The sequence below is a fragment of the Acomys minous genome (assembly GCF_964271855.1).
Source record: "Acomys minous genome assembly, chromosome: 1".
NCBI lineage: Eukaryota > Metazoa > Chordata > Mammalia > Rodentia > Muridae > Acomys > Acomys minous.
In genome coordinates, this window is record NC_140483.1 from 78552537 (window position 1) to 78575346 (window position 22810).

Below are 22810 nucleotides of genomic sequence, written 5' to 3' on the forward strand. Positions count from 1 at the left end.
AGCTTTCTATTATCACTGGTTTCTATATCCGAGACAATTTCATACATGTATATAATGAAATATGTTTATATCCCCACACATACATTCCTCAATTTACTTCATATCCCCACATCACATCCCCTTCTATCTTCGTGGGGAGGAGGGAGAACCATCCATTTTAAAGATGTTCATTGGTATGATTCTTTGCTTTAGTGGACGGCCTAAGGACCCAAAGCCCTTCATGTCAGCCATTGTTTGCACAAAGATTATGAAACATAATTTATTAATTTTACTTTGGAGATTTCATTTGCTAGGTCACCCCTTGCCCCAGATGGTCTAGTTTTCTTTCTGTCATCTCACAGCCAGGTATCTCTCTCTCCTTTAAGCTGTATCACTAATAACCATTACTTGTTAGAGATATTGTAACCATATGCAGAGACAAGGGATTGTATAAGCATCCTTCTCTACCACTTTATACAACTTATTTCCTTAAGACATTGTGTCTCAAAGAACCCAGAGCAAACTGTCGGCAAACAAGTCTCAGGAATTTTCATGTTTCCACCTGTACAGTACCCCCTTCCCAGAGATGCAGCCCCAGGTGACCATGCCCAAGCTTTTTGTAAATATTGGGGACTTGAACACAGGTAAGGGATGAGCCATCTCCTTAGCCCTAATGCTGGACATTTTGTCCAGTTAACTTTTCAGTTGGTTTCAGCTGTAGTGAACTTAAGAGGTAAAACCACTTTGCTTGTACTCTCCGCTCATGTCTACATTTACAACACTTTCCCTTATTCATATTTTATCCTGGTACAGCATTTTACTTTTACAAGTCAGGGTCATACGGCCCTGCCTGCCTCATTTTATTAGAGTTAAGGGATTCAATATCATAAATGACTTTTGACATATAGTAAATGTCATATTACATTGCAGAACTGAGTCTGTTTTGAACAAGTTTCTGACCTTTTCTCATACTTTGTTTTTAATAATAAAAAGTTCAAATAAACCTGCTTAGACAGTTTTCCTGCATTAGCCATGTCCTGTCTCCATGTCAAAACTTGCAACTATGTTGCCCCTTGTTCATTCAGACCAGGATTGGCTTCTTGCATATATCATTGGTGTTGCAAATCCTATGGAATCTTTGTAAATTGATATGGAAAGTCTGGTTTCAAAATGCCACAAGAAGGGGCTGAACAGAGGGCTCAGTGGTTATAACTCATAGCTCTTCCAAATGACACTGAATTCAGTCACCAGCATGCATGTTTGGTGGCTGAAAACTAATATAAGTGACTTGATGCCTTCTTCTAGTCTCTGAGAACATGTTCACAAACATGGTGGTATACATTCAACGCACACACATATACACACCATGGATAAACATAATAACAAAAATAATAAGAAGAAAATCTTCTGAATGACAGAAGAAGTTAGTCCTAAGTTATCTAAGTTATCAACTGAATCGTTCAAAGTTTGATTAACATTTATTAAATGGCAAATAATTATGATGTGAAAATTTCCAATAAGTGTACCAACACTTGCATTTAAATTCTTTGATATATTGAAGGGATATCAGAATTAGGCAAAAGAGTTTGGAACTGTCAAATTTCCAGCGTCCTGACCTGATGAGAGGTGGGACTGAAGGAAGGTTGTATGAGGACCTACGAGGAAAAAATCAGATGTGAGACACCATGCAATCTCTTTTCAGGAGAGGAGAGAGAGGAAGCTCATCTGGACACGGCTTAACATGCTCTGACAACCGGTGTATTTTGCAGGATTTATTTATACAACAAACCGTTTCCTGAGAAACTTTGATTATTGATTACATAACTTTAAGTCTTTTGTGGTTACATAAGCATATAGAAACAAGAGAAACAAAACAAGCAAACAGCAGATGTGTTTAAGAACTAAAAGTTAACATTATGATAAAGTAATTTCTCTTTCAACTTAAAGTTTTCTTCTTTAAGATAGGAGTCAAAAAGCCTTCCAGTAACAGAAATGCTAGACAGGATGACTCTATATGGATTTGATCCTGTTTCAGCTTGTCACAGAATTATGAGAATTGGAAGTTATTTCCTATTACCTGTGCCATCAAACTTATCTTTCTACAAAAGTAAAATCTCTCTGACCCTTGTTTAATTCTTTCTCTCCTTCCTCTATTTCTCTTTATGTTTAGCATAATATCATCATTTCTTTTCTTTGATTCTTAAAATATTGTGTAACTCTGTATTTAGCAAAGGTGATCTTTTCCTACAATATCAGAAAAATCCTAGTCTTACATGTCTGCCCAAGTTTCTGTCATGAACCCTTCTTTCAAAATGATTTCTATTGTAGTTAGTGTAATTACAGTTAGGAAAAATATGCTGGGAGAGACATGGGTTGTCATCTGAACACCAGAAAATCCTGAAATTTTTATGTTATAGGTACAGGCTGTCAAGTCCATCTTCTTTTATGTGAGCTTTGGGAATTCAAACATGAGTATTTAAGCATGTGTAATAGACATTCATATCTATAAAGTCACCTCCCCAACCATAATGGATGCATTAATTAAACCTCTTCATAACATGTAACTATATAATGCTGGGCAACATAAATGTACATAAGAAAAAGTAAACAAATATATTATTCAACAAAATATATTTATGGACACCCAGCTCAGATTTCAAGGTGTTAATTTCCCTCTCTTTTATGGCAAGTACAATGACCATTGTCCAACAATGGACAATGTAAAAGCTTGGAAATAAGGAAGAAGGTCATCTATACAAAAATAAAATGTGCCTGCTCAGGTCCACCAGTGTCCTTCCTGTATTATATCAGTTGGTTTCCCAATATACTTTTCCATTAGCATTACAGTGCAGCAGTGGAACTTGAAGGGGAATGAGAAGCCATTATTTGTTAGTATTTAAAGTGTATTCAAAGAGATGAACTCAGGCTGTTCCCAACAAGGCAGTTAGAAATCCAGTTTTTCCTTGGTTGAATCCTGTGATTTCCAAAGCAGTACATGTGTTCTGGAAAAAAAAAAAAAACCTTTGTGGTTCTCCTTGCTTGGATAGAGGTCACATATATTAGGAGATCTTGGGAATAGCACATGAAACTGGTATATTTGACGGGGGGGGGGGGGAGTTAGATTTCCATGCTGCATGCTTGTGAGAAGACACTATCTGTTCAACTTGCCTTTGATTTTATTTCTCCAGCTCTGTACTTTAAATCATTCCCTCACCTTGCTACCTCTGAGTCCAGTTCAGTGATATTCTAAGCACTGAAATAAATATATTTCAAACATTATATCTTTAAGACAGAATTCAGCCAATTGTGAAATATTTGACCAAATATTTGGGTTTTTCCCTTACTGTAATATCTTTTATTCCATATTTTATGTAAAATTATATCACAACAACTCCTGGAGATCTGATGACATCTTCTGGCTTCTGTAGGCACTGTACCTATCTGCACACACAAACATACATACACAGAGATTTAAAAGTGAAAATAAAATCTTTTAAAAGTAAATGAACATTACTATGTATCGTAGTGGTTACTCATTAGGTGACAAATACTGAAAATGTATATCTTTTCATTTATTTGGATGAAGTAATTATTTTTAACTACATACAAGTCTATAATACTCCAAGAGATAAAAATATTTTAAAATGTCCTTTATAATTTTTGTTTTGTTTGTTTTTGTTTAACTACTCAATTTTTATAAGAATCAGATAAATAACTATCTGTGCCCTCTAACAATCTAGTTGTTATGTTTATTTACTTATTTACTTTTAATTTACAATTATTGGTGTCTCTGTGTGAGTGTATATGCACACATATGCATGCTGCATGCATATACTCATCCATACATTTGGCTCTTAGTTTTTAAAAAAATATTATTATATGATTTATTATTCACATTTCCTCCTGGTTATAATCCTCTCTCTCTTATCTTCCTATTCCCACTTTCCCTAGGAAGTGTGGGTTTTCAGATAGAACTTGGGTCATCATACACATATTATAAACAAAAGCATTTTGAACCCATTAAGCCCTATCATAAATTTCCTTGCCTACATAGCAATTCTTCTCCTTTTTATTTTTTTTTTTCTGAAAGTTCTGTGGTCTGCAGTCGTAATATGTGTCTCAAAAAAACACCTGCCCAGAAATAAGACTATTTCATACAACCTTCATTTAAAGAAAGAGTGATATTTTCTAGAATTTCACCCACTTTCTCTATATGCCTATTTTTGTACAAAGAGCTTTTATATGTAACAACCTCTATGTGATATCCTTCTTGGATCATGAAGGCTTCATTTTAGTGATCTCTCACAATGAGATGTAGCACGTTTGGCTTAGAACCTGAAGGCATAGTTTTATGAACCATCACTTTCCACCACTTTGAAATTTCTCAATACGAAAATGTCATTTAAGTTTATACTTCCCTTCTCTTGACTTTTGCTTCTTTTTCATTTATGAGCTATAATTTTGACCTTCTTTCACTACCAAACGGTGGCTAACTCCACCTTTCACTCTCCACTAATCAGTGGCTATATACCTGACTTGGCAATCATTTTAATGGCTGAGCAATCTCTTCAGTCCAGATTCTTTTAAATCATTTTGAATAAAATAGAGAAGTAAAGAAGATAATCATATATTAAAATATGTAGAAAAGGGGCACAGGGAAAGCAACAGCATTGCTTACCACAAGCACAGACAAAGGAAGCTAGGACATGAGTGAAGGCTGTAAGACATAGACATGAAAAAGGTACATCATGATTTCCCCTAAAGGATTCACAACCTGGCCATACTAACTCCTAAGTTTGAAGCTCATGAATGCTACCAAACTTCCAACATGTAGACTTGAAAGATAATGAGTTTGTAACTTAATAAATTTAAGTTATTTAAACTTGTAGCAATGTGTTATACTGGCCACATGAAGTTATATATATATCATTAATAGTTTTGCAAATAAAATATACAAATGACAAATTTTTGTGGGTGTAGGAAGGAAAAAGCAAGATGAAGGCAAAAATTAATGAGGCGGGAGAGATTGCTCCATGGTAAAAACATTTGCTGCTCTTCCAGAAGACCATAGGTTTGTTCCCTGTAGCCACAAAAGAAATTTTTGCTTCAGTCAATCTGTCACCTTCTTTTGTCCTTTACAGGTACCCACACACAAACACATGATATGATCAGACTCAGAAACACACACACACACACACACACACACACACACACACACACACGACATAGTTAAAGAAAGAGGGAGATAAGAATAAATCTTTTTTAACAGAATTACAGGAGATAACTGAATAGTATTCCATTGTGTAAATTAACCATAGTCCTTGATCCCATTGAGGGACATCAAGGTTGTTTCCATATTCTGAGTATTATGAACAAGGCTGCTATGAACATAGTTGAGCATATGTCCTTGTTGTATAGTGGATCATCTTTAGGGTATATCCCCAGGAGAGGTATGGCTGGGTCTTGAGGTAGAATTATTCTCAATTTTCTGAGATAGTTCCAGATTGATTTCCAAAGTGGTTGTACAAGTTTGCACTCCCACCAGCAATGGAAGAGTGTTCCCCTCTCTCCCCATCCTTGACAGCGTGTGCTTTCACTTGAATTTTTTTATCTTAGCCATTTGTATAGGTGTGAGATGGAATCTCAGTCATTTTTATTTGCATTTCACTGATGACTAAGAATGTTGAACATTTCTTAGTGTTTCTCAGACACTTGATATTTTTCTGTCACAAATACTTCTGTCAGATATATTGGGCACAAAGACTGAAGATGATATTCCATTCTTATAGAGAGTTTTGGGTGACTGTTCAGGCAAACTGTCATTCTTTCATTTTGGAGGGTGCTAATCTGCACTTCTGGTTTACTCAGCTAATTAAGTTTTATTTCTTCTCACGTCTCTGGTAAGGTGGAGACAATTGTTTAGCCTTACAAATAAGCTTAGTTGTTTAGGAGTTAAGATTTTTTTTGTCAAGATAGATGTTTTAAGTTGATAGAGATGAGATATGATAGATAGTGATTTTGACTGTTAATTTTAGACTCACCAAAATAGGAAAATGCTTTCTTCAAGGTTGCTGAATACAAATATAATTACTTAATTCCTAATCGTTTTGTAGGTTTTGCTGTATGATGTTTATTATATGTGTGTTTAATAATATTAGTGAATATTTTAAAATAGAAATATAATAAAAATTGCTTTAAAAAGAATTAGAGGAGAAATAGGAAGACAAGAATTACTATGAGCTATTAGTGTTTCATTTTCCACACTTACACCTTTTCCTTAATTCCCCGAGCATAATGTTAGCTTATGGTTCAAAGAAAAAACTACTTGACCATTTATGAATCAAAATAAATTATAATATGTGCTGGTAGATAGGAAAAATTCCTTGACCTCTTCCAAACACTAAAAGGCTTATCATAATAAAATAACCAGTTGAGCCATCTAGTTATGTTGAAACTATTATACCTTAAGAAAAATATGAATTCATTATTCACTGCATTTTTATGTAATTGCATCATAGCAATTTGCTCAAATGACCTCTTTTTAAAAAAGGAATGGGATGTCTTTAAGAAAATGAGACATTTGATGTTGCTGTGAATCACAAATGATTGCACCTTCATCTCTTATAAAGAATAAAAAAATACTCTAGACATTTGAATATGCTCATAGCCAAAAACCATCTCCCTAGTTAGTGCCAATCAGTGTGATGAAGAGAACTGATGCAGGTAGAAATGTTTACCCACTCAGTCTACTCAGCTTTCTTGAGACATCAAGCATGATACATCTCTGTTAGACCCAACTTCACTTCTAATCCAATTGTTTCCTTATTATCATTTTTCTCTTTTTACAGTTGTCAATCAAATGTTGCAATGAGCATTGTGACTTGTTTGTGATAATCATCTGCATCCATACATAAATGGTGATTGGGACAGACATGCAGTTCTTTCAAACAGATAGGGTTTGATTAGAATATGATAGAGGTAAATGACTCTTTCTACATTTCTTAAAATACATGGATGAAAAATTTGAAGCTTAAAATATTTTGTTCAAAAGCAGAGGTAGTCATAGGCCTTGTACATGTGATATGGCTGAATGATGTACTGATACCTGCAGGTAATATGTAGTTGAGAAGTGTGAGAGAGATAGGTAAGGAGTTTCCTTATTCAGTGAATAACAAGGGAATCAGCCATTTTAGTTAATAGTCAAGGAAAAGAATCCATTTTCAAAAACTAGGCATGTGCTTCTTCTTACTCATTTCAGAGACTCTTGGATTGGACCCAGAAGTTGCTGGAGCAAACACCTTGGGTTTTGTTGGATGCCTTTCTTCAGTCCAATACAATCACATACCACCACTGAAGGCAGCCCTCCGCCATGCCAGCATTGCACCTGTGACTGTCCAAGGGGCCTTGACAGAATCTAGCTGTGGCTACATGCTGGACTCTACTGTAGATGCAGTGACCACTGTCCATTCTACATCAGGTACTTTCCAAAGCATGGTTCCCTGAGTTTCCATATCTAACACTATTTCTGCTGTCTTATAGAGATAAAGCATTGGCTGATAGGTCTCATGTCTTTGCCTTGGATGATTATAGGTAGATATGAATTTTAAGGGGCTCATTGTGAGTCATATCTGTATTTATAAAACACTCTTAGCTGGGTGTGGTGGTGCACGCCTTTAATCCCAGCACTCGGGAGGCAGAAGCAGGTGGATTTCTGTGAGTTTGAGGCCAGCCTGGTCTACAAAGTGAGTCCAGGACAGTCAAGGCTACACAGAGAAACCCTGTCTCGAAAAACAAAAACAAAACAAAAAATACTCAAGATAATTTAAGAAGAAAGAGTTTATTCTGCTCCAGAGTTCAAGTGTACAGTCCATTGTACATGACAGAAATGTGAAGTCACTTGTCACATCACACTTATTATCAGGAAGCAGAAAATGATGTATACATGCCAATATTCAGAGCATTCTTCATTTATACAGCTCAGGATCTGATCCAGGGCATGGTGTCAACCACAGGGGGCAACTCTTCTCACCTCAGTTAAGAAATCAAGCTAATGCCACAAATGCCACAGTGGTTCTTCTTGCTGTATATAGTGTGTATATATATATATATATATATATATATATATATATATATATATATATATATATAATTTATATGTAAAAAAGAAATAGAATAAAAATTTTGAAAAGGGGGTTCAAAAGTAAACAGAGAATTCTCAATGGAGGAACAACAAATGGCCAAGAAACACCTAAAGAAATGCTCGATGTCCTTGGTCTTCAGGGAAATACAAATAATACCTACTCTTAGATCCCGTCTTTCACTTACCAGAATGGATAAGATCAAAAATTCATGTGACAGCACATGCTGGTGTGGATGTGGATAAAGCGGAACCCTCCTCCATTGCTGGTGGGAGTGAAAATGTATGACCACTTTAGAATTCAATCTGGTGCATTCTCAGAAAACTGGCAATAGTGCTACCACAAGACCCAGCCGTACCACTCCTGGGCATATATCCAAAAGATGCTCCACCATAGAACAAGGACATTAGCTCAACTATATTCATAGCAGCTTTATTAATAATAGGCAGAATCTGAAATCAACCTAGATATCCTTCAACTGACAAATGGATAAAGAAAGTGTGATACATTTGCACAATGGAATACTAGTAATCTATTAAAAATGAAGAAATCTTGAAATTTGCAGATAAATTGACAGAACTAGAAATGATCACCCTGAGAAGGTAACCAACACCCATAAAGACACATATTATTGCACCCACTTATAAGTGGATATTAGACGAACATATATGTACACTGTGAAACTTCACCCAGACGGGGTCAGGACAGATGATGGGACTCAATTTTGGACTCCTGGTGGAGCACTGAGAATGGCAAGGAACCAGAGGGTTCCCTCTTAGTTATTGACTCACAATTTTTCCTCTGTCTCTTTCTCCTTCCCTATGACTCTGTCTCCTTTCTGTCTTCTTCTCTAAGTTTTCCTATCTTCTTCCCTTCACTCATCTCTATCTTTTCCCTATCCCTCTCCCCCACTCTTTTCTTCTCTTCCTATCATCTCCTTCTCTGTCATTTTCTTTCTTATATCCCTCCCTTTCCATCTCTCTATTTCCTTCAATTCCTGTTTTTCTATCTCTCTGCCTCACCCTATGTTATTCCTTCTTTCTCCCATCCTCCACTGTATGACAAGTTAAAGGTCACCCTCTACTGTATAGCAAGTTAAACTGCAGCCTGGTATATATGAAACCCTATCTCAAAAGAGAAATAAATTGTACTAAAGCAGTGGCTCAGAGGTTAGGAGTACCCACTGGACAGCTGCTCCCCTGGTGAGGGATACACTGGGATGTCAATTCTTCCCATGCTTTTGTCTGTCTTTGTCAGTAGACTCAGGTTCTCTTGCAGATGAAGAGTACATTGAGGCAAGGAAGAAAAGTGTGTTTGGAGTACAAGGCAGCTGTAATTCCTTAGAATTTTCCAGCAAAGCAGAAGGCTGGGGTGATAACTGGAGGTGTATGGGTCAGCCACCACTTTTACCTAGCTCAAGATAATCTCACAACTTACTTATAAGCTAATGAACTTATAAGTTATGGGTTGTAAGAGGTACAATGTGTCCATCATTTTTTTTTTAGTGGAGCAAAATATTTATTTTTCAGGCAACAGATACTGGTACCAGAGACAAGGTTTCAAAATCAGCGTTGAAAACCACAATCATAAGCAAGCTTTTACAGTCTTTTTAAACAAAAACAAAAACAAAAACAAACAACCAAGAACAACAGCAAAGCAAACAAAACAAAACAAAAATCCCATAATCAGAAAAGCTTGTATAGGAAGGGGGAGAGTAATTTTATCTGGATTGGACATCTTTAAATTTTTATAACATGTGTATATACATGTCACAAAACATATGGAGGTAAGAGAGACCAGGTACACTCTTGCTGGGATTACAGATTGCAGTCCCAGAATTTAGCTATTAATGCAGGTTCTAGAATTGAACTCTGGTCATCATTTTTAATACTATTTCCTTCGGTTCCTTTAAAATTCTAGTTCACATCTCACAGTAGGAATCTTATTATGCTTCATAAATGTATATTGCATATTCCCTCCATGTAGATGAGAGAACAGTGGAGTTTAAGTTTTGTGTTTCTTTCTCTTTGTAGATCCCTTTGGGAAGACAGACGAGCGTGAACCACTCACTAATGCTGTACGAAGTGACTCAGCAGTCATTGGAGGTAACCTGTCTTCGTTACTTAAAGCAGGGAAGATGTCTATGATCCTGTTCTCTGCAGAAAGTTGTCTGAAATCCTCCTTTCCCATGATGTTTCAACATCTAGAATCAGGCATTCTCTGTGCAGCTCTTAGACTCTTTATACCTGGTGAAAGATTGATGGATAACCCTCCTCCAGTGCCAGCAACTCCATAGTTTCATTCTGCCTCAACTTACATCAGTTTACTTACACTCAGGCAGCCTGCATCTTGTTCATTGCATCCAGCTGTTTCTTCTAAAGCAGAGACAAAACAGACCAATAAAATCTTGTATGGAAAGAAGTCACATTAAGGCAGACAGATGGTTAGAGCTGTGCTCAATTTCAATTATCATTTACCAAGTGATTTAGGTTAGAGCTAATGAGCAGTATGAAGCCTACGTGACTGAAGTTCCAAATCCAGTAGTCCAGCAGGTTATGGGTATAGAGCTTGCCTGATCAGCTTATAGCTCACACCCTACCACGTTCTCTTCCTTTACTCTTTCTGAGCTAACTGTTGGCCTCACCTTACCCTACTTTTTTTTTTATCTCAGCTAGTCTAATACCTGCAGTACTTTCGTGTTTCTGTGTGGGTATTTCCATGTGGAATCTCTCTCATGTTTGCGTTAATTTAAGATGCCCAAGATGTAGAAATCTGTTTCCACTGATGAGGTATACCCCTAGCAGATGTCTCACCCCTGCATTCTGGCAGCTGAGAGGAGTGAATCCACACCAGATGGAGTTCTTTAAAAGTCAGCAGGAGTCATTCATTTCACTTCTATTTAATTAGCTCTGGTTCTGGGTCAGACCTGTACTAAGTAAAAAGATACTGGGTGAGAGATAAGGTTACTGCCTTCCTAGAATTAGAGTAGGAGGGAGACAGGAAATCAGACAGTGGTAGCATCATAGAAGCTGGTTCCTAAAAAAAGGATGGCAATGGGCAGACTCTACCATAGTAGCATTCTAGAGAAGAAGAACCACATCCTTCCTTTAGGGACATCCTTAAAATACCCAAGGGGAAGGAGGCTCTCCTCATGAAACCTGATAGGCTATGATCATATTGTGGGGGATGAGGTCCACTTTTGTCACAGGTCTAGGGGAGGGGAATAGGGTGAAAGAGAGAGGAGGGAAGAACAGGAAGATACAAGTGATGGGATAACAATTGCGATATAATATGAATAATAAAATTTAATAAAAAAAAAAAACAATGTGCTCTGAATGCCTTCTCCGAGAAAGAGGATTGAATTTTATATTTTTTGAAATCAGTGAATACCATAGAAAAATGTGTAATTCTTTCTATTAATGTAAGTTTTCATTTGATATGGAAAGACTGGGTTCTGACAGTCTACAAGATTCATTGAGTCTCTCGGAGAATACAGTGGGGAGGTTATCAAAGCCCTACAGTAGATCCTGGGAGTCATGTCAAGCTTCAAGATTGCAATAACCCCTCCAAGACAGCAGTAATAAAGAGAGAACCTCTACCACATTTTCCCATATTTTTTATTTTTATAATATACATTTATATTATTACACATATATACAATAAACTACCTACAGCAAGAGCACCCATGAAACAATCAGGAAGTATATAAATGTTATATTCATAGTGCTTTGGCTATTAGTATGTGCCAACCTTGAAGAAAACATCTTTCCTATTATGGTGCATCTAAAATTCTGAATGTAAATCAATATCAATCCTATCTCATCATTATGAACTTAAAACATCAATCAAGATTAAAAAATCTAGCCTGTTTAACAATTATCCCCAATTTTATTTGGATCTCTACAAAGGTATTACTCATGCCAAGTCAGATGGAAGAAACCTTAAATGACACCCCATTTCCTATAAGGGGAGTTGGGTTGGAATTTGGTTGCTTTCTTGGGCTGTAGAGGGTTATTTTCATTTGGAGTTGATTATAAGCTATTATTGGTCTTATTTAGAGAGAAAACAAGGTTTCACTCTTTTTGTTTATCTTTCATTCTTAGGTTTGTAGATAGGGGTTGAAAAGAAAGAAGGGGAATATAGAAATATATAAGTATGATAGAAAAAAAGTGAATAGTGGATTTACTCCTCAAGTTAATGCTTTCATTGTTCCTCTACCAAATTTTAAAGCTACAGATCATGCTTCAGAGTCATTCATTACTACCCAGAATAGACTAACAGCTTTGCTATTATATTTGCTTTATTTTAAAATATTAGCGAGATATGTTACAAAATGAGTTTAGAAAATATTACAAATATAAGTGGTGTTAGATAATGTCAAAACTGTTTTTTTTAAATTTGGTGAAAGATGTCTCTATATATTTAACTTTCTGATATCTATTCACATAGTGGCATTTAGATCAAGGTATTATTGGCAAGCCTGAATACTGATCAGCAAAAAGTTTCTAAAAAAGGTGCTTTTTCACTAGTTAGACAACTTAGGCAATGTGAAGTGTGGAAAATTTATAATTTATTAGAAGTAAAATCATTTTCATGACCAAAATTTCAGTGTTGTGTTGCTATTGATTTTGTGTGTATGCTGACTAGTTTTGTCTCTCTTTGCAGCTAAGGATGGTGTAAAGGTAGAAATAGCCAGAGAGCTTTTCCCTCAAAAAATGTGGAAAACAAAGACATATTATTGAACATTGTCTTTTGTTATTAACAAGTACTTTGGCAGCCATACACATACAGACACACAGATACACACACACACACACACACACACACACACACACATACAGGGAGAAAGATACACAGAAAGAAAGACAGAGAGACAAATAAGGGTCAGATTTAGACCAAGGAATTCTTGTCAAGGCTTGGTTTATTTATAATCTGTGAAATCTGGGTTTGTTCCTTGTTGTTTTAACCCCATATTTGTTCTTTGATCGACAACATAACCTTCTAAAAGAAATAGCAGTTTTCCCTTGGAAGTGGGTTTGTAAGAGTTTTTGTAGAAACTGTAAGACAAGGGCTTCTCAGCAGGTCTTTATTTCTGGATATACAGTAGAATTGTGTTTGTGTGTTGGTTTAGTTGGTTTTTTTTTTTTACCAAAGCATCTCCTTGTCTAGACAGAATATTCTAAGTGATATCTTTCTTCTCTTTCTTCCTGTTTTCCCTACAGGCATCATAGCAGTGGTGGCTTTTATCACTTTTTGTGTCATCGGAATCGTGACCCGCTTCCTCTATCAGCATAAGCAGTCACACCTTTCCAATCACATGAAGGAGAAGGAATACCCAGAAAACTTAGACAGTTGCTTTAGAAATGAAATTGACTTGCAAAACACAGCCACCGAGTGCAAACGGGAGTACTTCATCTGAGCTGCCAGTAGATCACGTGGTAGTCCTCATTGTGGCATTTCCCTATTTTTCTCTTCTTTTCTCTGTCTTGTAATTTAGACATTCCTATTCTTTCCTTTGCTGCTATTACTATTACTTTTTTTTTTTGTAACATGTATACATTGCCTGAGAGCACTTATCTCCTTGACCCAGCTCAGGAATATAAGGTAGCTGTGGCTACTGTAGTCCACTCATATATGTGTCATTGTGATAATGACCACTGGAGACACAGACCTCACTATTGTAAACCAGGAAGAGACACATGTACACACATGTACATTTCATGTTTATAGTCCAGTTTCTAAACTTCACTCTTTAGTTTCTCAGGCACTTGGTCTAGCAAACTTCCATCAGACTTGAGCTCTGTAGTGTTTGCCTTTAACATTGTCCCTGTCCCATACCATTCTGTTAGGTACTATGGATTGAGAGCAGAAGAGGGTATGTGTGTGTGACAGAGAAGACAGTCAGTCATCCTTTAAGGTATGAATTTATCATGGAACCCAATAGAGCAGCAGGGTATGAAGGAAAAAAATCCACCCAGGGAAAGCAATATTTGCTCTTTTAGGTCCCCTGTGAGAGAGAGGAAAAAGGTTGGGAGACATTATGCTACCAAGAAAGGCTTCTAGAGATAACAGATTTTAGTGTGTTTGTGTGTGTGTGTGTGTGTGTGTGTGTGTGTGTGTGTGTGTGTGTGTGTGTGCATGCATGTGTGTGTATGTGTGTGTGTGTCTAAAGGAGGTATTTGAAAAATATGCATGACATTCCTTCCTAAGACATGGGTAAAAGAATAAAGGAGCCATGTTAGTGTGTGCCCTCTAACAAATCAGGGGTCATTTGTCCTGCGTGGAGCCTTTCTTCATTTAGGACTTAAATATCTGGAAGAATCTAACTGCATAGGGGGTGGGGAAACCTGGATTTCTTTCCAGCTGAGTGAGTAGAGGCTAGAGATCCATGGCCTTTCACAACATCTCTAAGAACAAAGAGACTGTAACTGGAAGGCTTGTTATAAGAATACCTACATGCAGGACCCAAGACAGCGGGAAACTCTTTTGGCCTGCTTGTTTTCATCACATTTCCCAAGCAACCAGAGTTGTTTATTTATGTTAGTTTAATGTCTACTCGATATGTACTCCCCAGACTCCATTCACCATTCTTTCCATAGTCTCAGTAATTTCTAATATAGAATGACTAAATAGTGAGTGGTTATTTTTTTCTGTTTTTTTATTCAGTTTTGAAGCAAGAAATAGTACTCTGTAACCAAGAGGCTACAAGAAAAGGATGAGAAAGTATCTGCTTCTAAACCTGAACAACTGCCTTCTCCACATTTCAAGAAACTTTTAGCTATGCTAAAATTGTTGTACTGAAATAAAGAAACATACACGTGTGCATTGTGACAGCATAAACAGAATTCAAGTAAAAGTCTACACCTGCTCCATGAAAAGGCTTAGGCCATCTTATCCCAATTTTTAGGAAACCTGGCAAAAAAGAGGGAAAAGAGCTATATGAAAAATGAGAAATATCAAGGAGATTCATCCCTGTCCATCCAATCTAGAAAGACCTGGTAAAGAAGATTAGCAGGATTCACATTCTAAAACACATGTAATGAATTCACACTGACAACTGAGCTATTTATTTCACAAAAGGCAAGGGACCAGCCGTAACGTGTGGCTGTGTGGTCACTTCTAGCTCAGAGAATTTCAGGGGAGCCTTCAGTTTGTGAACCACATCACAATTCCAGTCTTTACCTGTACCCATGTACACAAAGGTGTAGTTGACTTATGTGCCTAAATAACTTAGTAACACATCTCAGGCTTTGGGTTCTTTTGGAATCAGAGCATACAATTCATTCAAAGAGATATCTTGAATTTGTTGATGGTGGGTAATCTTGGTCACTTTATGGTAATAATATTCTTAACTCTCTGCCCTTCGCCCTCCTTGGGGGAAAAGCAAGGGGGAAGCCACTCCCACACTTCAGGCCTTAGAAAATGATAGAACTAAGATCCACTCATGAGAAAGTACTGAAAAATTCCCTTTGTAAGGCAGACTTGATTTGTGAGGTAGGTACTTGACAATCAGTAGGCCATCGATCTTCTTAGTAAGTAGCCTACCTCTGACTGTCTAGAACTGCCATGGACAAGGAGGTTCATAGCAAAGCCCCCAGTAGCTTCATCCACTTTCAGATTTGTAGCTTTTCCTGCCTTGAAAAGCTACAGAGGTAAGGACTGAGTGTGGCCCAGTCCACAACTATGAGATATTGTCCTAAATATATGTTCTTTCCCTAAAATTTTCTGTAAATTGTTACCTACCCTTTTCCTTTTTTAGAATGCTGTTATCCTTTTCCTAGTGAATTTCAAACAATTCTAACATAGATGTACTTTTTAATTTTCTATCTTTAATGAGTGTGAATGGGAAGATACAATTGATGGGGTAATAATTGGAATGTAATCTGAATAAATTATAATAAATTTTTAAAAATTAAAAAAACAAATGCTTTAAGATAAAAAGAGTTACTATATGCAATTGAACTTTAATTATATAATAAACCTGAGATGGATATACTTAGAAAAATAAGGAAAATATCATTTAATATAATTAGAATTATCAAGAGTCTATTTCCTTCTGCTCTTTCTTCACTGTTCTCCAGTTTCTATTTTTGAGTTTTTGGCTCTATAAATGGTTATATATAATGCACCCCTTTGCTTGGCTGCATATTCCTTTGTCACTGGGAATAAACGCCAGTTTATCCCTAAGCATATCTAAAAGCAAAATGAGAGATAAAGGGAGAACAATCACACTGGAATATTTTCTTACTTGAATCTTAAGAAATAACCACCACATTTGCTGATGTGATGTTAATATAAATGAAGTTACAAAGCCAACCGTGTGTATACAGTTTTTCTCATCCACTAATATGTACTTACAGATAATCACACAGGGAAATGCATGAAGCCAGTCTCTGCACTCTGCACAACACACATGCTATTTTCCTCATCCCTAGATGTGCAAAATGTCCAGACCAGAACACTGGGCATATAGACCAAATGTTGGATACATGCCAATATGGTGCACTATTGTAAGTAGTCTCAGGACTAACCCAGAATTTCCTCACAACCCCACAGAATACACCAAGTAAAATGCTAGTAATCTGCACCCTCCTAATCTGAATGTCATCACAGCTAGAGAAAAGAGCCAGTTTAAGGGGTACTAGCAATTTGGTTTATGCAATTATTCAATTGTGTTTTCCACCTTCAAGCAATTACACCCTAAAACAAAACTCAAGAGTGTTCCAATCCTTCTTTTGCCACTACTTCTCCCTGTGGTATACAGGTTTCCTGATGCCTCTAATTATTTAATATTCAATCATTTCCACCTACTGTTTATGTAAAGAATTTGTGTCCCTTTACAATAAGACCAAAATTTCCATGTAATATCCCATCCTAAGGGGCTTCTACATAGTTATTATTACACTGGAAAAATCTGTATGTTTGTTTACCTAAAAGACTTTTAGCATCAGCTGCATTATTCAGCCCATACATAATGTAGATAGCTGTGGTTTTTCTAAGAATTGGGCTAGGAAAATAGATATTTGTCATTTTTTTCATGTCTCTGTCACAAATAAATTAGCTCAGGTCCATTTGAAGAACTCTGGAACTATTTTATAACTTTATTTGTTTTAGAAATGAGAAGTGGCTCTATCTTAATTCTCAATCTTTGTTGGGTGTCTTTAATATCACATTATAGGAGAAGCAGTACCAGAATTAAGTGAGTATGCAGCTATCTATTTATAAACCTTTATTGAAGTGTCCATGACTCCAAGCATTCTGTTGGCATTGAATATACAAATATTTGCTGTCCTGGTAGACTTTACAGTACAACCATATCAACATATCTTACCAAAACAGAAGTGTACACACAGCACCAGGGAACACAGAGCAAGGAGTGTGCATGGCTAATCTACAAACAATTTCCACACATTTCTGGACAATTCTTAAAATTTCATGTCTTTTCATTCTATCAGAGATGACTGCTGTATTTCCCTTCCTCAAGCTAGTTAACTGCCCATGCAGACAAATTTCTTTAGACAATTACCAGAGGAAATGGTCTCTTTGGAGAGAGGAAGAACAAATGGTCCCTGTCTCAACCATAATTTCTGTAGCTGGGGTTTACTATGTAGCCCTGGCTAGTCTGGGACTCTATTATAAATCCGGCTGACTTCCAAATCAGACAGGACCATCTGACTCCACCAATGTGTGGGCTATTATCTCTGCCTATATCATATACATTTAGAAGGATACAAAATTTTCTGTGTTCCTGTGTCAATTCTACTTAAGCCATTACAAATGTATGCTGCTGCATATGGTGGACCCATGTGAAAACTGGAGGCAGAAAAGAGCAGTCTCTACTTCTACCCATTCTACTTTCATTTCTCTAGTGGACAGTCCCTTATGTCATGGTTCTTCTATATGTCCTTTAAGCTGGTTGGTAGTCTATATTTTTACTCTTCCCACTCTGCCCTAAAGAAATATTTTATATCTTTAGGGAAACATCTGAGAACTAGAAATTATTGAGTGAATAATTTACTAATTTATTGTCCATCAAAATGGTGTCATACTTATATGTCATAGATGAATATTTCCCACCCTGAAGAGCATGCATCCTCTTTTTACAAACTATATCACCACCATTAGAAGACTCACACTAGGGGGATTCATTCCTAACATCCCCATTGTCTCCATGAACATAGGCACCAATCTGTGTAGCTGTTGCTTAGTTTGTTTGTCTGCAAACTGCTTTGCTTATTTTGAATTTTATAGAGCTACAATCCATCAACTCTATTTTAGCATCAGTCTAGCAAAAGGCTCATGGCTACCTATATAGACTTGGCACTCATTGTTCCTGAAACCATTGCTTGGGTATGCTTGGTCCTCAACTGTCCTACAGGCCATGTTTTAACTAAATAAATAAACATGAGATATGCCTGCAAATGGCAAAGGAGGTTAACTGTCCAGGCAAATGCAAACATGCTTCATTTCTTGAAGTTTGACTCAGTGCTGTTTCATGTTTCTCACACAGACTGCAAATGTTTTCTTTAAAATACTCACAATTTGGCTAAATCACTTCTATACACAAGTTCCTGGGGCTTTCTCTACTCTTCTTTGGTCTTACCCACAGTCTTCCTCAAGTCATTTGTTTTGAAAATGTTTGTTGTTCTTCTGTCTCATCTCTGTGTTTACATTAGAAATAGTTGATCCACCAAAAAAGGGAAAATATACAACTATACAACAGAGAGAGAGAGAGAGAGAGAGAGAGAGAGAGAGAGAGAGAGAGAGAAAGAGAGACAGAGACAGAGACAGAGACAGAGAAGGAGAGAGAAAGAGAGAGAGAGAGAGAGAGAGAGAGAGAGAGAGGGAAAGAGAGACTGAGAAAGAGAGAGAGAGAGAGAGAGAGAGAGAGAGAGAGAGAGAGAGAGAGAGAGAGAATTAATAGCTCTGTTCCTCAAACATTACCATTATCCAGGAAACTATATACACACCTACTTTGTATGGAGAGAAGTATCACCTCTTTGTTTTGGAAATTCTTTAAATAACTCATACAATGTTCTAATGGTTGTTTTTGCTGTGTTTGCATTAAGGTACTCTGAGGAAGAGTAAGAAGCACATTCTGTAGTGTAATGGTGTACTTTGTAAGCTAGTGTTCTGTCATTTGAAATGTTTGTAATCTACAAAGTGGATAAGTGGTCATGAGCAAATCATAAGTAAGAGTGGGCTTTTGTGTTAGAACAAATTTGATGGGATCGTGCCAAGGAGGAGAAGGGTATTCATGGAGCAAACAATGGCTGAGAACCAAAGCTTCCACCGTGAAATAAGGATGGTGCCTCTCCCCATATCTCTGGCTCCTAACTCAGGAGCCTTTTCATGAACTTGTCTTAGAGCTTAAGGAAGAGGCAGTATTACAGGTCCTGAATAAGAAATGTTTTACTCATTTTCTCATGGCACTTTCACCCTACCCCAGTTATTTTTAAATTTTATGTTCACTAATACAGTCAAAGAATGCTTTGGAATTATCACCACACTGATTTTATCTGACCAGTTTGAGCACCTTAATGGCAGATTTAAGTTAAATAAACTATGATCAAGATCCTCAGGTCCATTGCCCTTAATCAATAGTCCATAGATGGAATTTTAGAAATATTGGAGTCAGTCTAGTAATCTTCCTTTCTCCTTCACTGCTCATGTCATCTAATCATATGCATAATGATAGAAAGTATGTCACTCTTCCGCCCACAGTGTATACCACCTGAAAACCTGTGAACACACTTCCCTTGATGCTCCTCAGTAAACATGGAAAGATTGAATCAAATATCAGATTAAAATTAGGAGCCTAGACCCAAGTTATGACACAGCTGATGTGTGTTGTTGATTATGGCCTGGTCATAATTTCATTAGCATTATACTGTGCCAAGTTTCATATCCCACCAGTCAATCTCAGAGAACATGAAAAAGGCACTGGGTATGCAGAACAGGCCTTCTGTCACCTTGGAGCCTCCATGAATGGCCTCCTCAGATGGAACCATTTTCATTGCAACTTTATAGGATAAAATGAATGGGCCCCTCTCCTTTGGAGACTTCTCATTTCTTTGGACATTATGTTTTTTATTCCTGTAACAGAATCCTTAGTCTCATATGATGTTGCCTCATCCCAAGGCTGTTTTCTAGAAGATGTACCATGTCTTAGTATACCATATGGAGAAAGTTACTGTTTGCCTTGGGCTTCTTTGTTTTCTATGTTTTTGCTGTACAGAAAACTTACTTGTAAATACTGTATATTTAATAAAGAGAATTTTGTATCATTTTGTGCGGAACACAAATCTGCCTTTCAGTGTTGTTTCTTGTTTAATGAGAAGTCGAGTAATTAATCCCTCAGTGCCCACTTTGATTTCTTAGATCATCAACTCCTAGCTAGCATGACCCATTGAAAAGCAAAAAAACTCCCACTCTCTAGGATTATTGATTTTAGTGTAGCTCAAAGCACTGTCTTGGGTTCTCTCATGTTTAACTGAGTATAACAAACTGTACATCAGGTACAAGAGTGCATTTGAGCAAGCTCATTGATTTGATAAAAAGGTTCTTGAACCATCCTAACTTCTTACAGGATATCTATAGCTTTGCAGACTCCTTCTTAATGTTGATTTACTGCACCCATACTTGTGTCTGATTTTGCCTACACTTCTTTCTTCTAGAAAACTGTCACTTCCACAATAGCTCTATTTAAAAAAAACAGATGTATGTTTTTCTGGAGTATCTTTGTCTTCCTATATTTTTTATTTATACTTGTGTTTATGAGTCATCTGGTAGACATAGACTTATTAACAAAAACTAAATGTGGTTTAATGGGATGGGGATGTGGCTCAGTTAATAAAGGGCTTCATAGTACACACAAATACGCTGAGTTTCATCCCAAGCCCCCATCGAACAAGGCATGGTGGGACACTCCTATGATTTCATTATTCCTCAGGCAGCAAAGACAAGAGAATCAAAGATCCAAGATCATCATTGGCTACAAGGTGAGGCTGAGGCCAGCCTGAGCTACACAAGACTGTCTCATGCACAGAAACAAACTCCCTAGAGTGGAATATAGCACTGGAACAATAGGTATTAGAGAAATTCTAAGTATATCTGAGTTTAGAAGGAATCAGTGAGATTTGATGGTGGAATGCAGGAGAATATAATAAAAAAGAAACCAAAAAATTGAATATTTGATTTATCAATCAATGGATAGGGAACAAATTTTTGTTGTATTTGTAGTAGTGATTAGAGTGGAGCCATAGAATATATGACACTCCTTTAAAATATACTGAGGATTCTTATTAGAGAAATAATTAAAAAGGGGGGGGGGAGAAGAAAAAGATCAGAAGTCAGTTTAAAGTACTGAGGTCTATAGCACTTCATGGATCCAGGGTCAGTACCACAGGTTATAACAGTTGCATGGGTACAAAAGCCAGACAAACCCAACCTTTATATGCAATTCCTCAGTATATTGACAGTTAATTTTGTGGTTAGAATCAGTCAAGCATAGAAACCTAGTTTTGCTAATAAAAAATGGAAAACAAAAATAATTTCACAGATCCTGAAGACTAAATTAAATAATTCCTATAGCCCATTTAATGAAATACGTATGCACTGAGGTCTTCCACAAAGCTACTTGAAATTTAGTCATGTGTATGTGTGTGTGTGTGTGTGTGTGTGTGTGTGTGTGTGTGTGTGTGTCACATGCACACACATATGCCTCTGCAGGCCTATATCTCTCAACCAATCTTCCCATTATTGTTTGAGACATATTCTATTACTGAACACAAACCTGGAGCTCACCAATTTGACTAGATTGACTGTCCAATGAGTACCAGACATCCATCTATCTCCGTATTTCCAGAATGGATTACAGGTAGGTACCACTGCTGAGCTTTTCTACATAGATGTTTGGGAAAGAATTTAGCTATTTATATTTGCATTGGAAGAAATGCCCAACTAAGTTACCTCTATAGATCATTTTTATTTTAGAATTTGTAGAAAGATTATAATATGTGCCACAGAGAAGTAGATGCACATGGAAGACATGTGTCCTCAATAGCTCCTTGTATGTGAGATATTTTGGAGACAACATCTGCCTTCGGGTCTGGTTGCTATACTTGAATCTAGTAATCTTGATTGCAATCTTGAAATACAATTTACATATGATCTTTAGAAGTCTAAGATATTCTACTTGAAAGAGATGACATGATTCTAAATAATGGAGAAAAACGATCTTAAATGACACATTTTTAAATTTTGTGGCATATATGCCTTCAAAGTAGGATCCACTCTTTCATTGCTGGTGGGAATGCAAACTAGTACAGCCACTTTGGAAATCTATCTGGTGCTATCTCAGAAAACTAGGAATAGGGCTTCCTCAAGACCCAGCTATTCCACTCCTTGGAATATACCCAGAAGATGCTCCAGCACACAACAAGAAAATTTGCTAAACCATGTTCATAGCAGCCTTATTCAAAATAGCCAGAACATGGAAACAGCCTAAGTGTCCCTCAGTAGAAGAATGGATAAAGAAACTGTGGTACATATACACTATGGAATATTACTCAGCTATTAAAAACAAGGAATACCCAAAATTTGTGGGCAAATGGATTGAGCTAGAAATGATCATGATCATAATGAGTGAGTTAACCCAGAAGCAGAAAGACTCAAATGGTATACACTCACTT

At 36.8% G+C, this 22810-nt stretch overlaps 1 protein-coding gene across 4 annotated transcripts in view; it reads left to right on the forward strand.

The window, feature by feature from the left end:
• LOC311591254 (contactin-associated protein like 5-1-like) overlaps positions 1-20407 on the forward strand; it is an 869459-nt gene extending 849052 nt beyond the window's left edge. For all 4 annotated transcript variants that reach the window (XM_084770689.1, XM_084770692.1, XM_084770691.1 and 1 more), the window contains 3 exons: positions 7238-7456; positions 10151-10222; positions 13340-20407. In XM_084770689.1, coding sequence (XP_084626815.1) covers positions 7238-7456; positions 10151-10222; positions 13340-13536 — 488 coding nt within the window. In that variant the 3' untranslated portion in view covers positions 13537-20407. The remainder of the gene's footprint in view (positions 1-7237; positions 7457-10150; positions 10223-13339) is intronic.
• The last annotated feature ends 2403 nt before the right edge of the window (positions 20408-22810 follow it).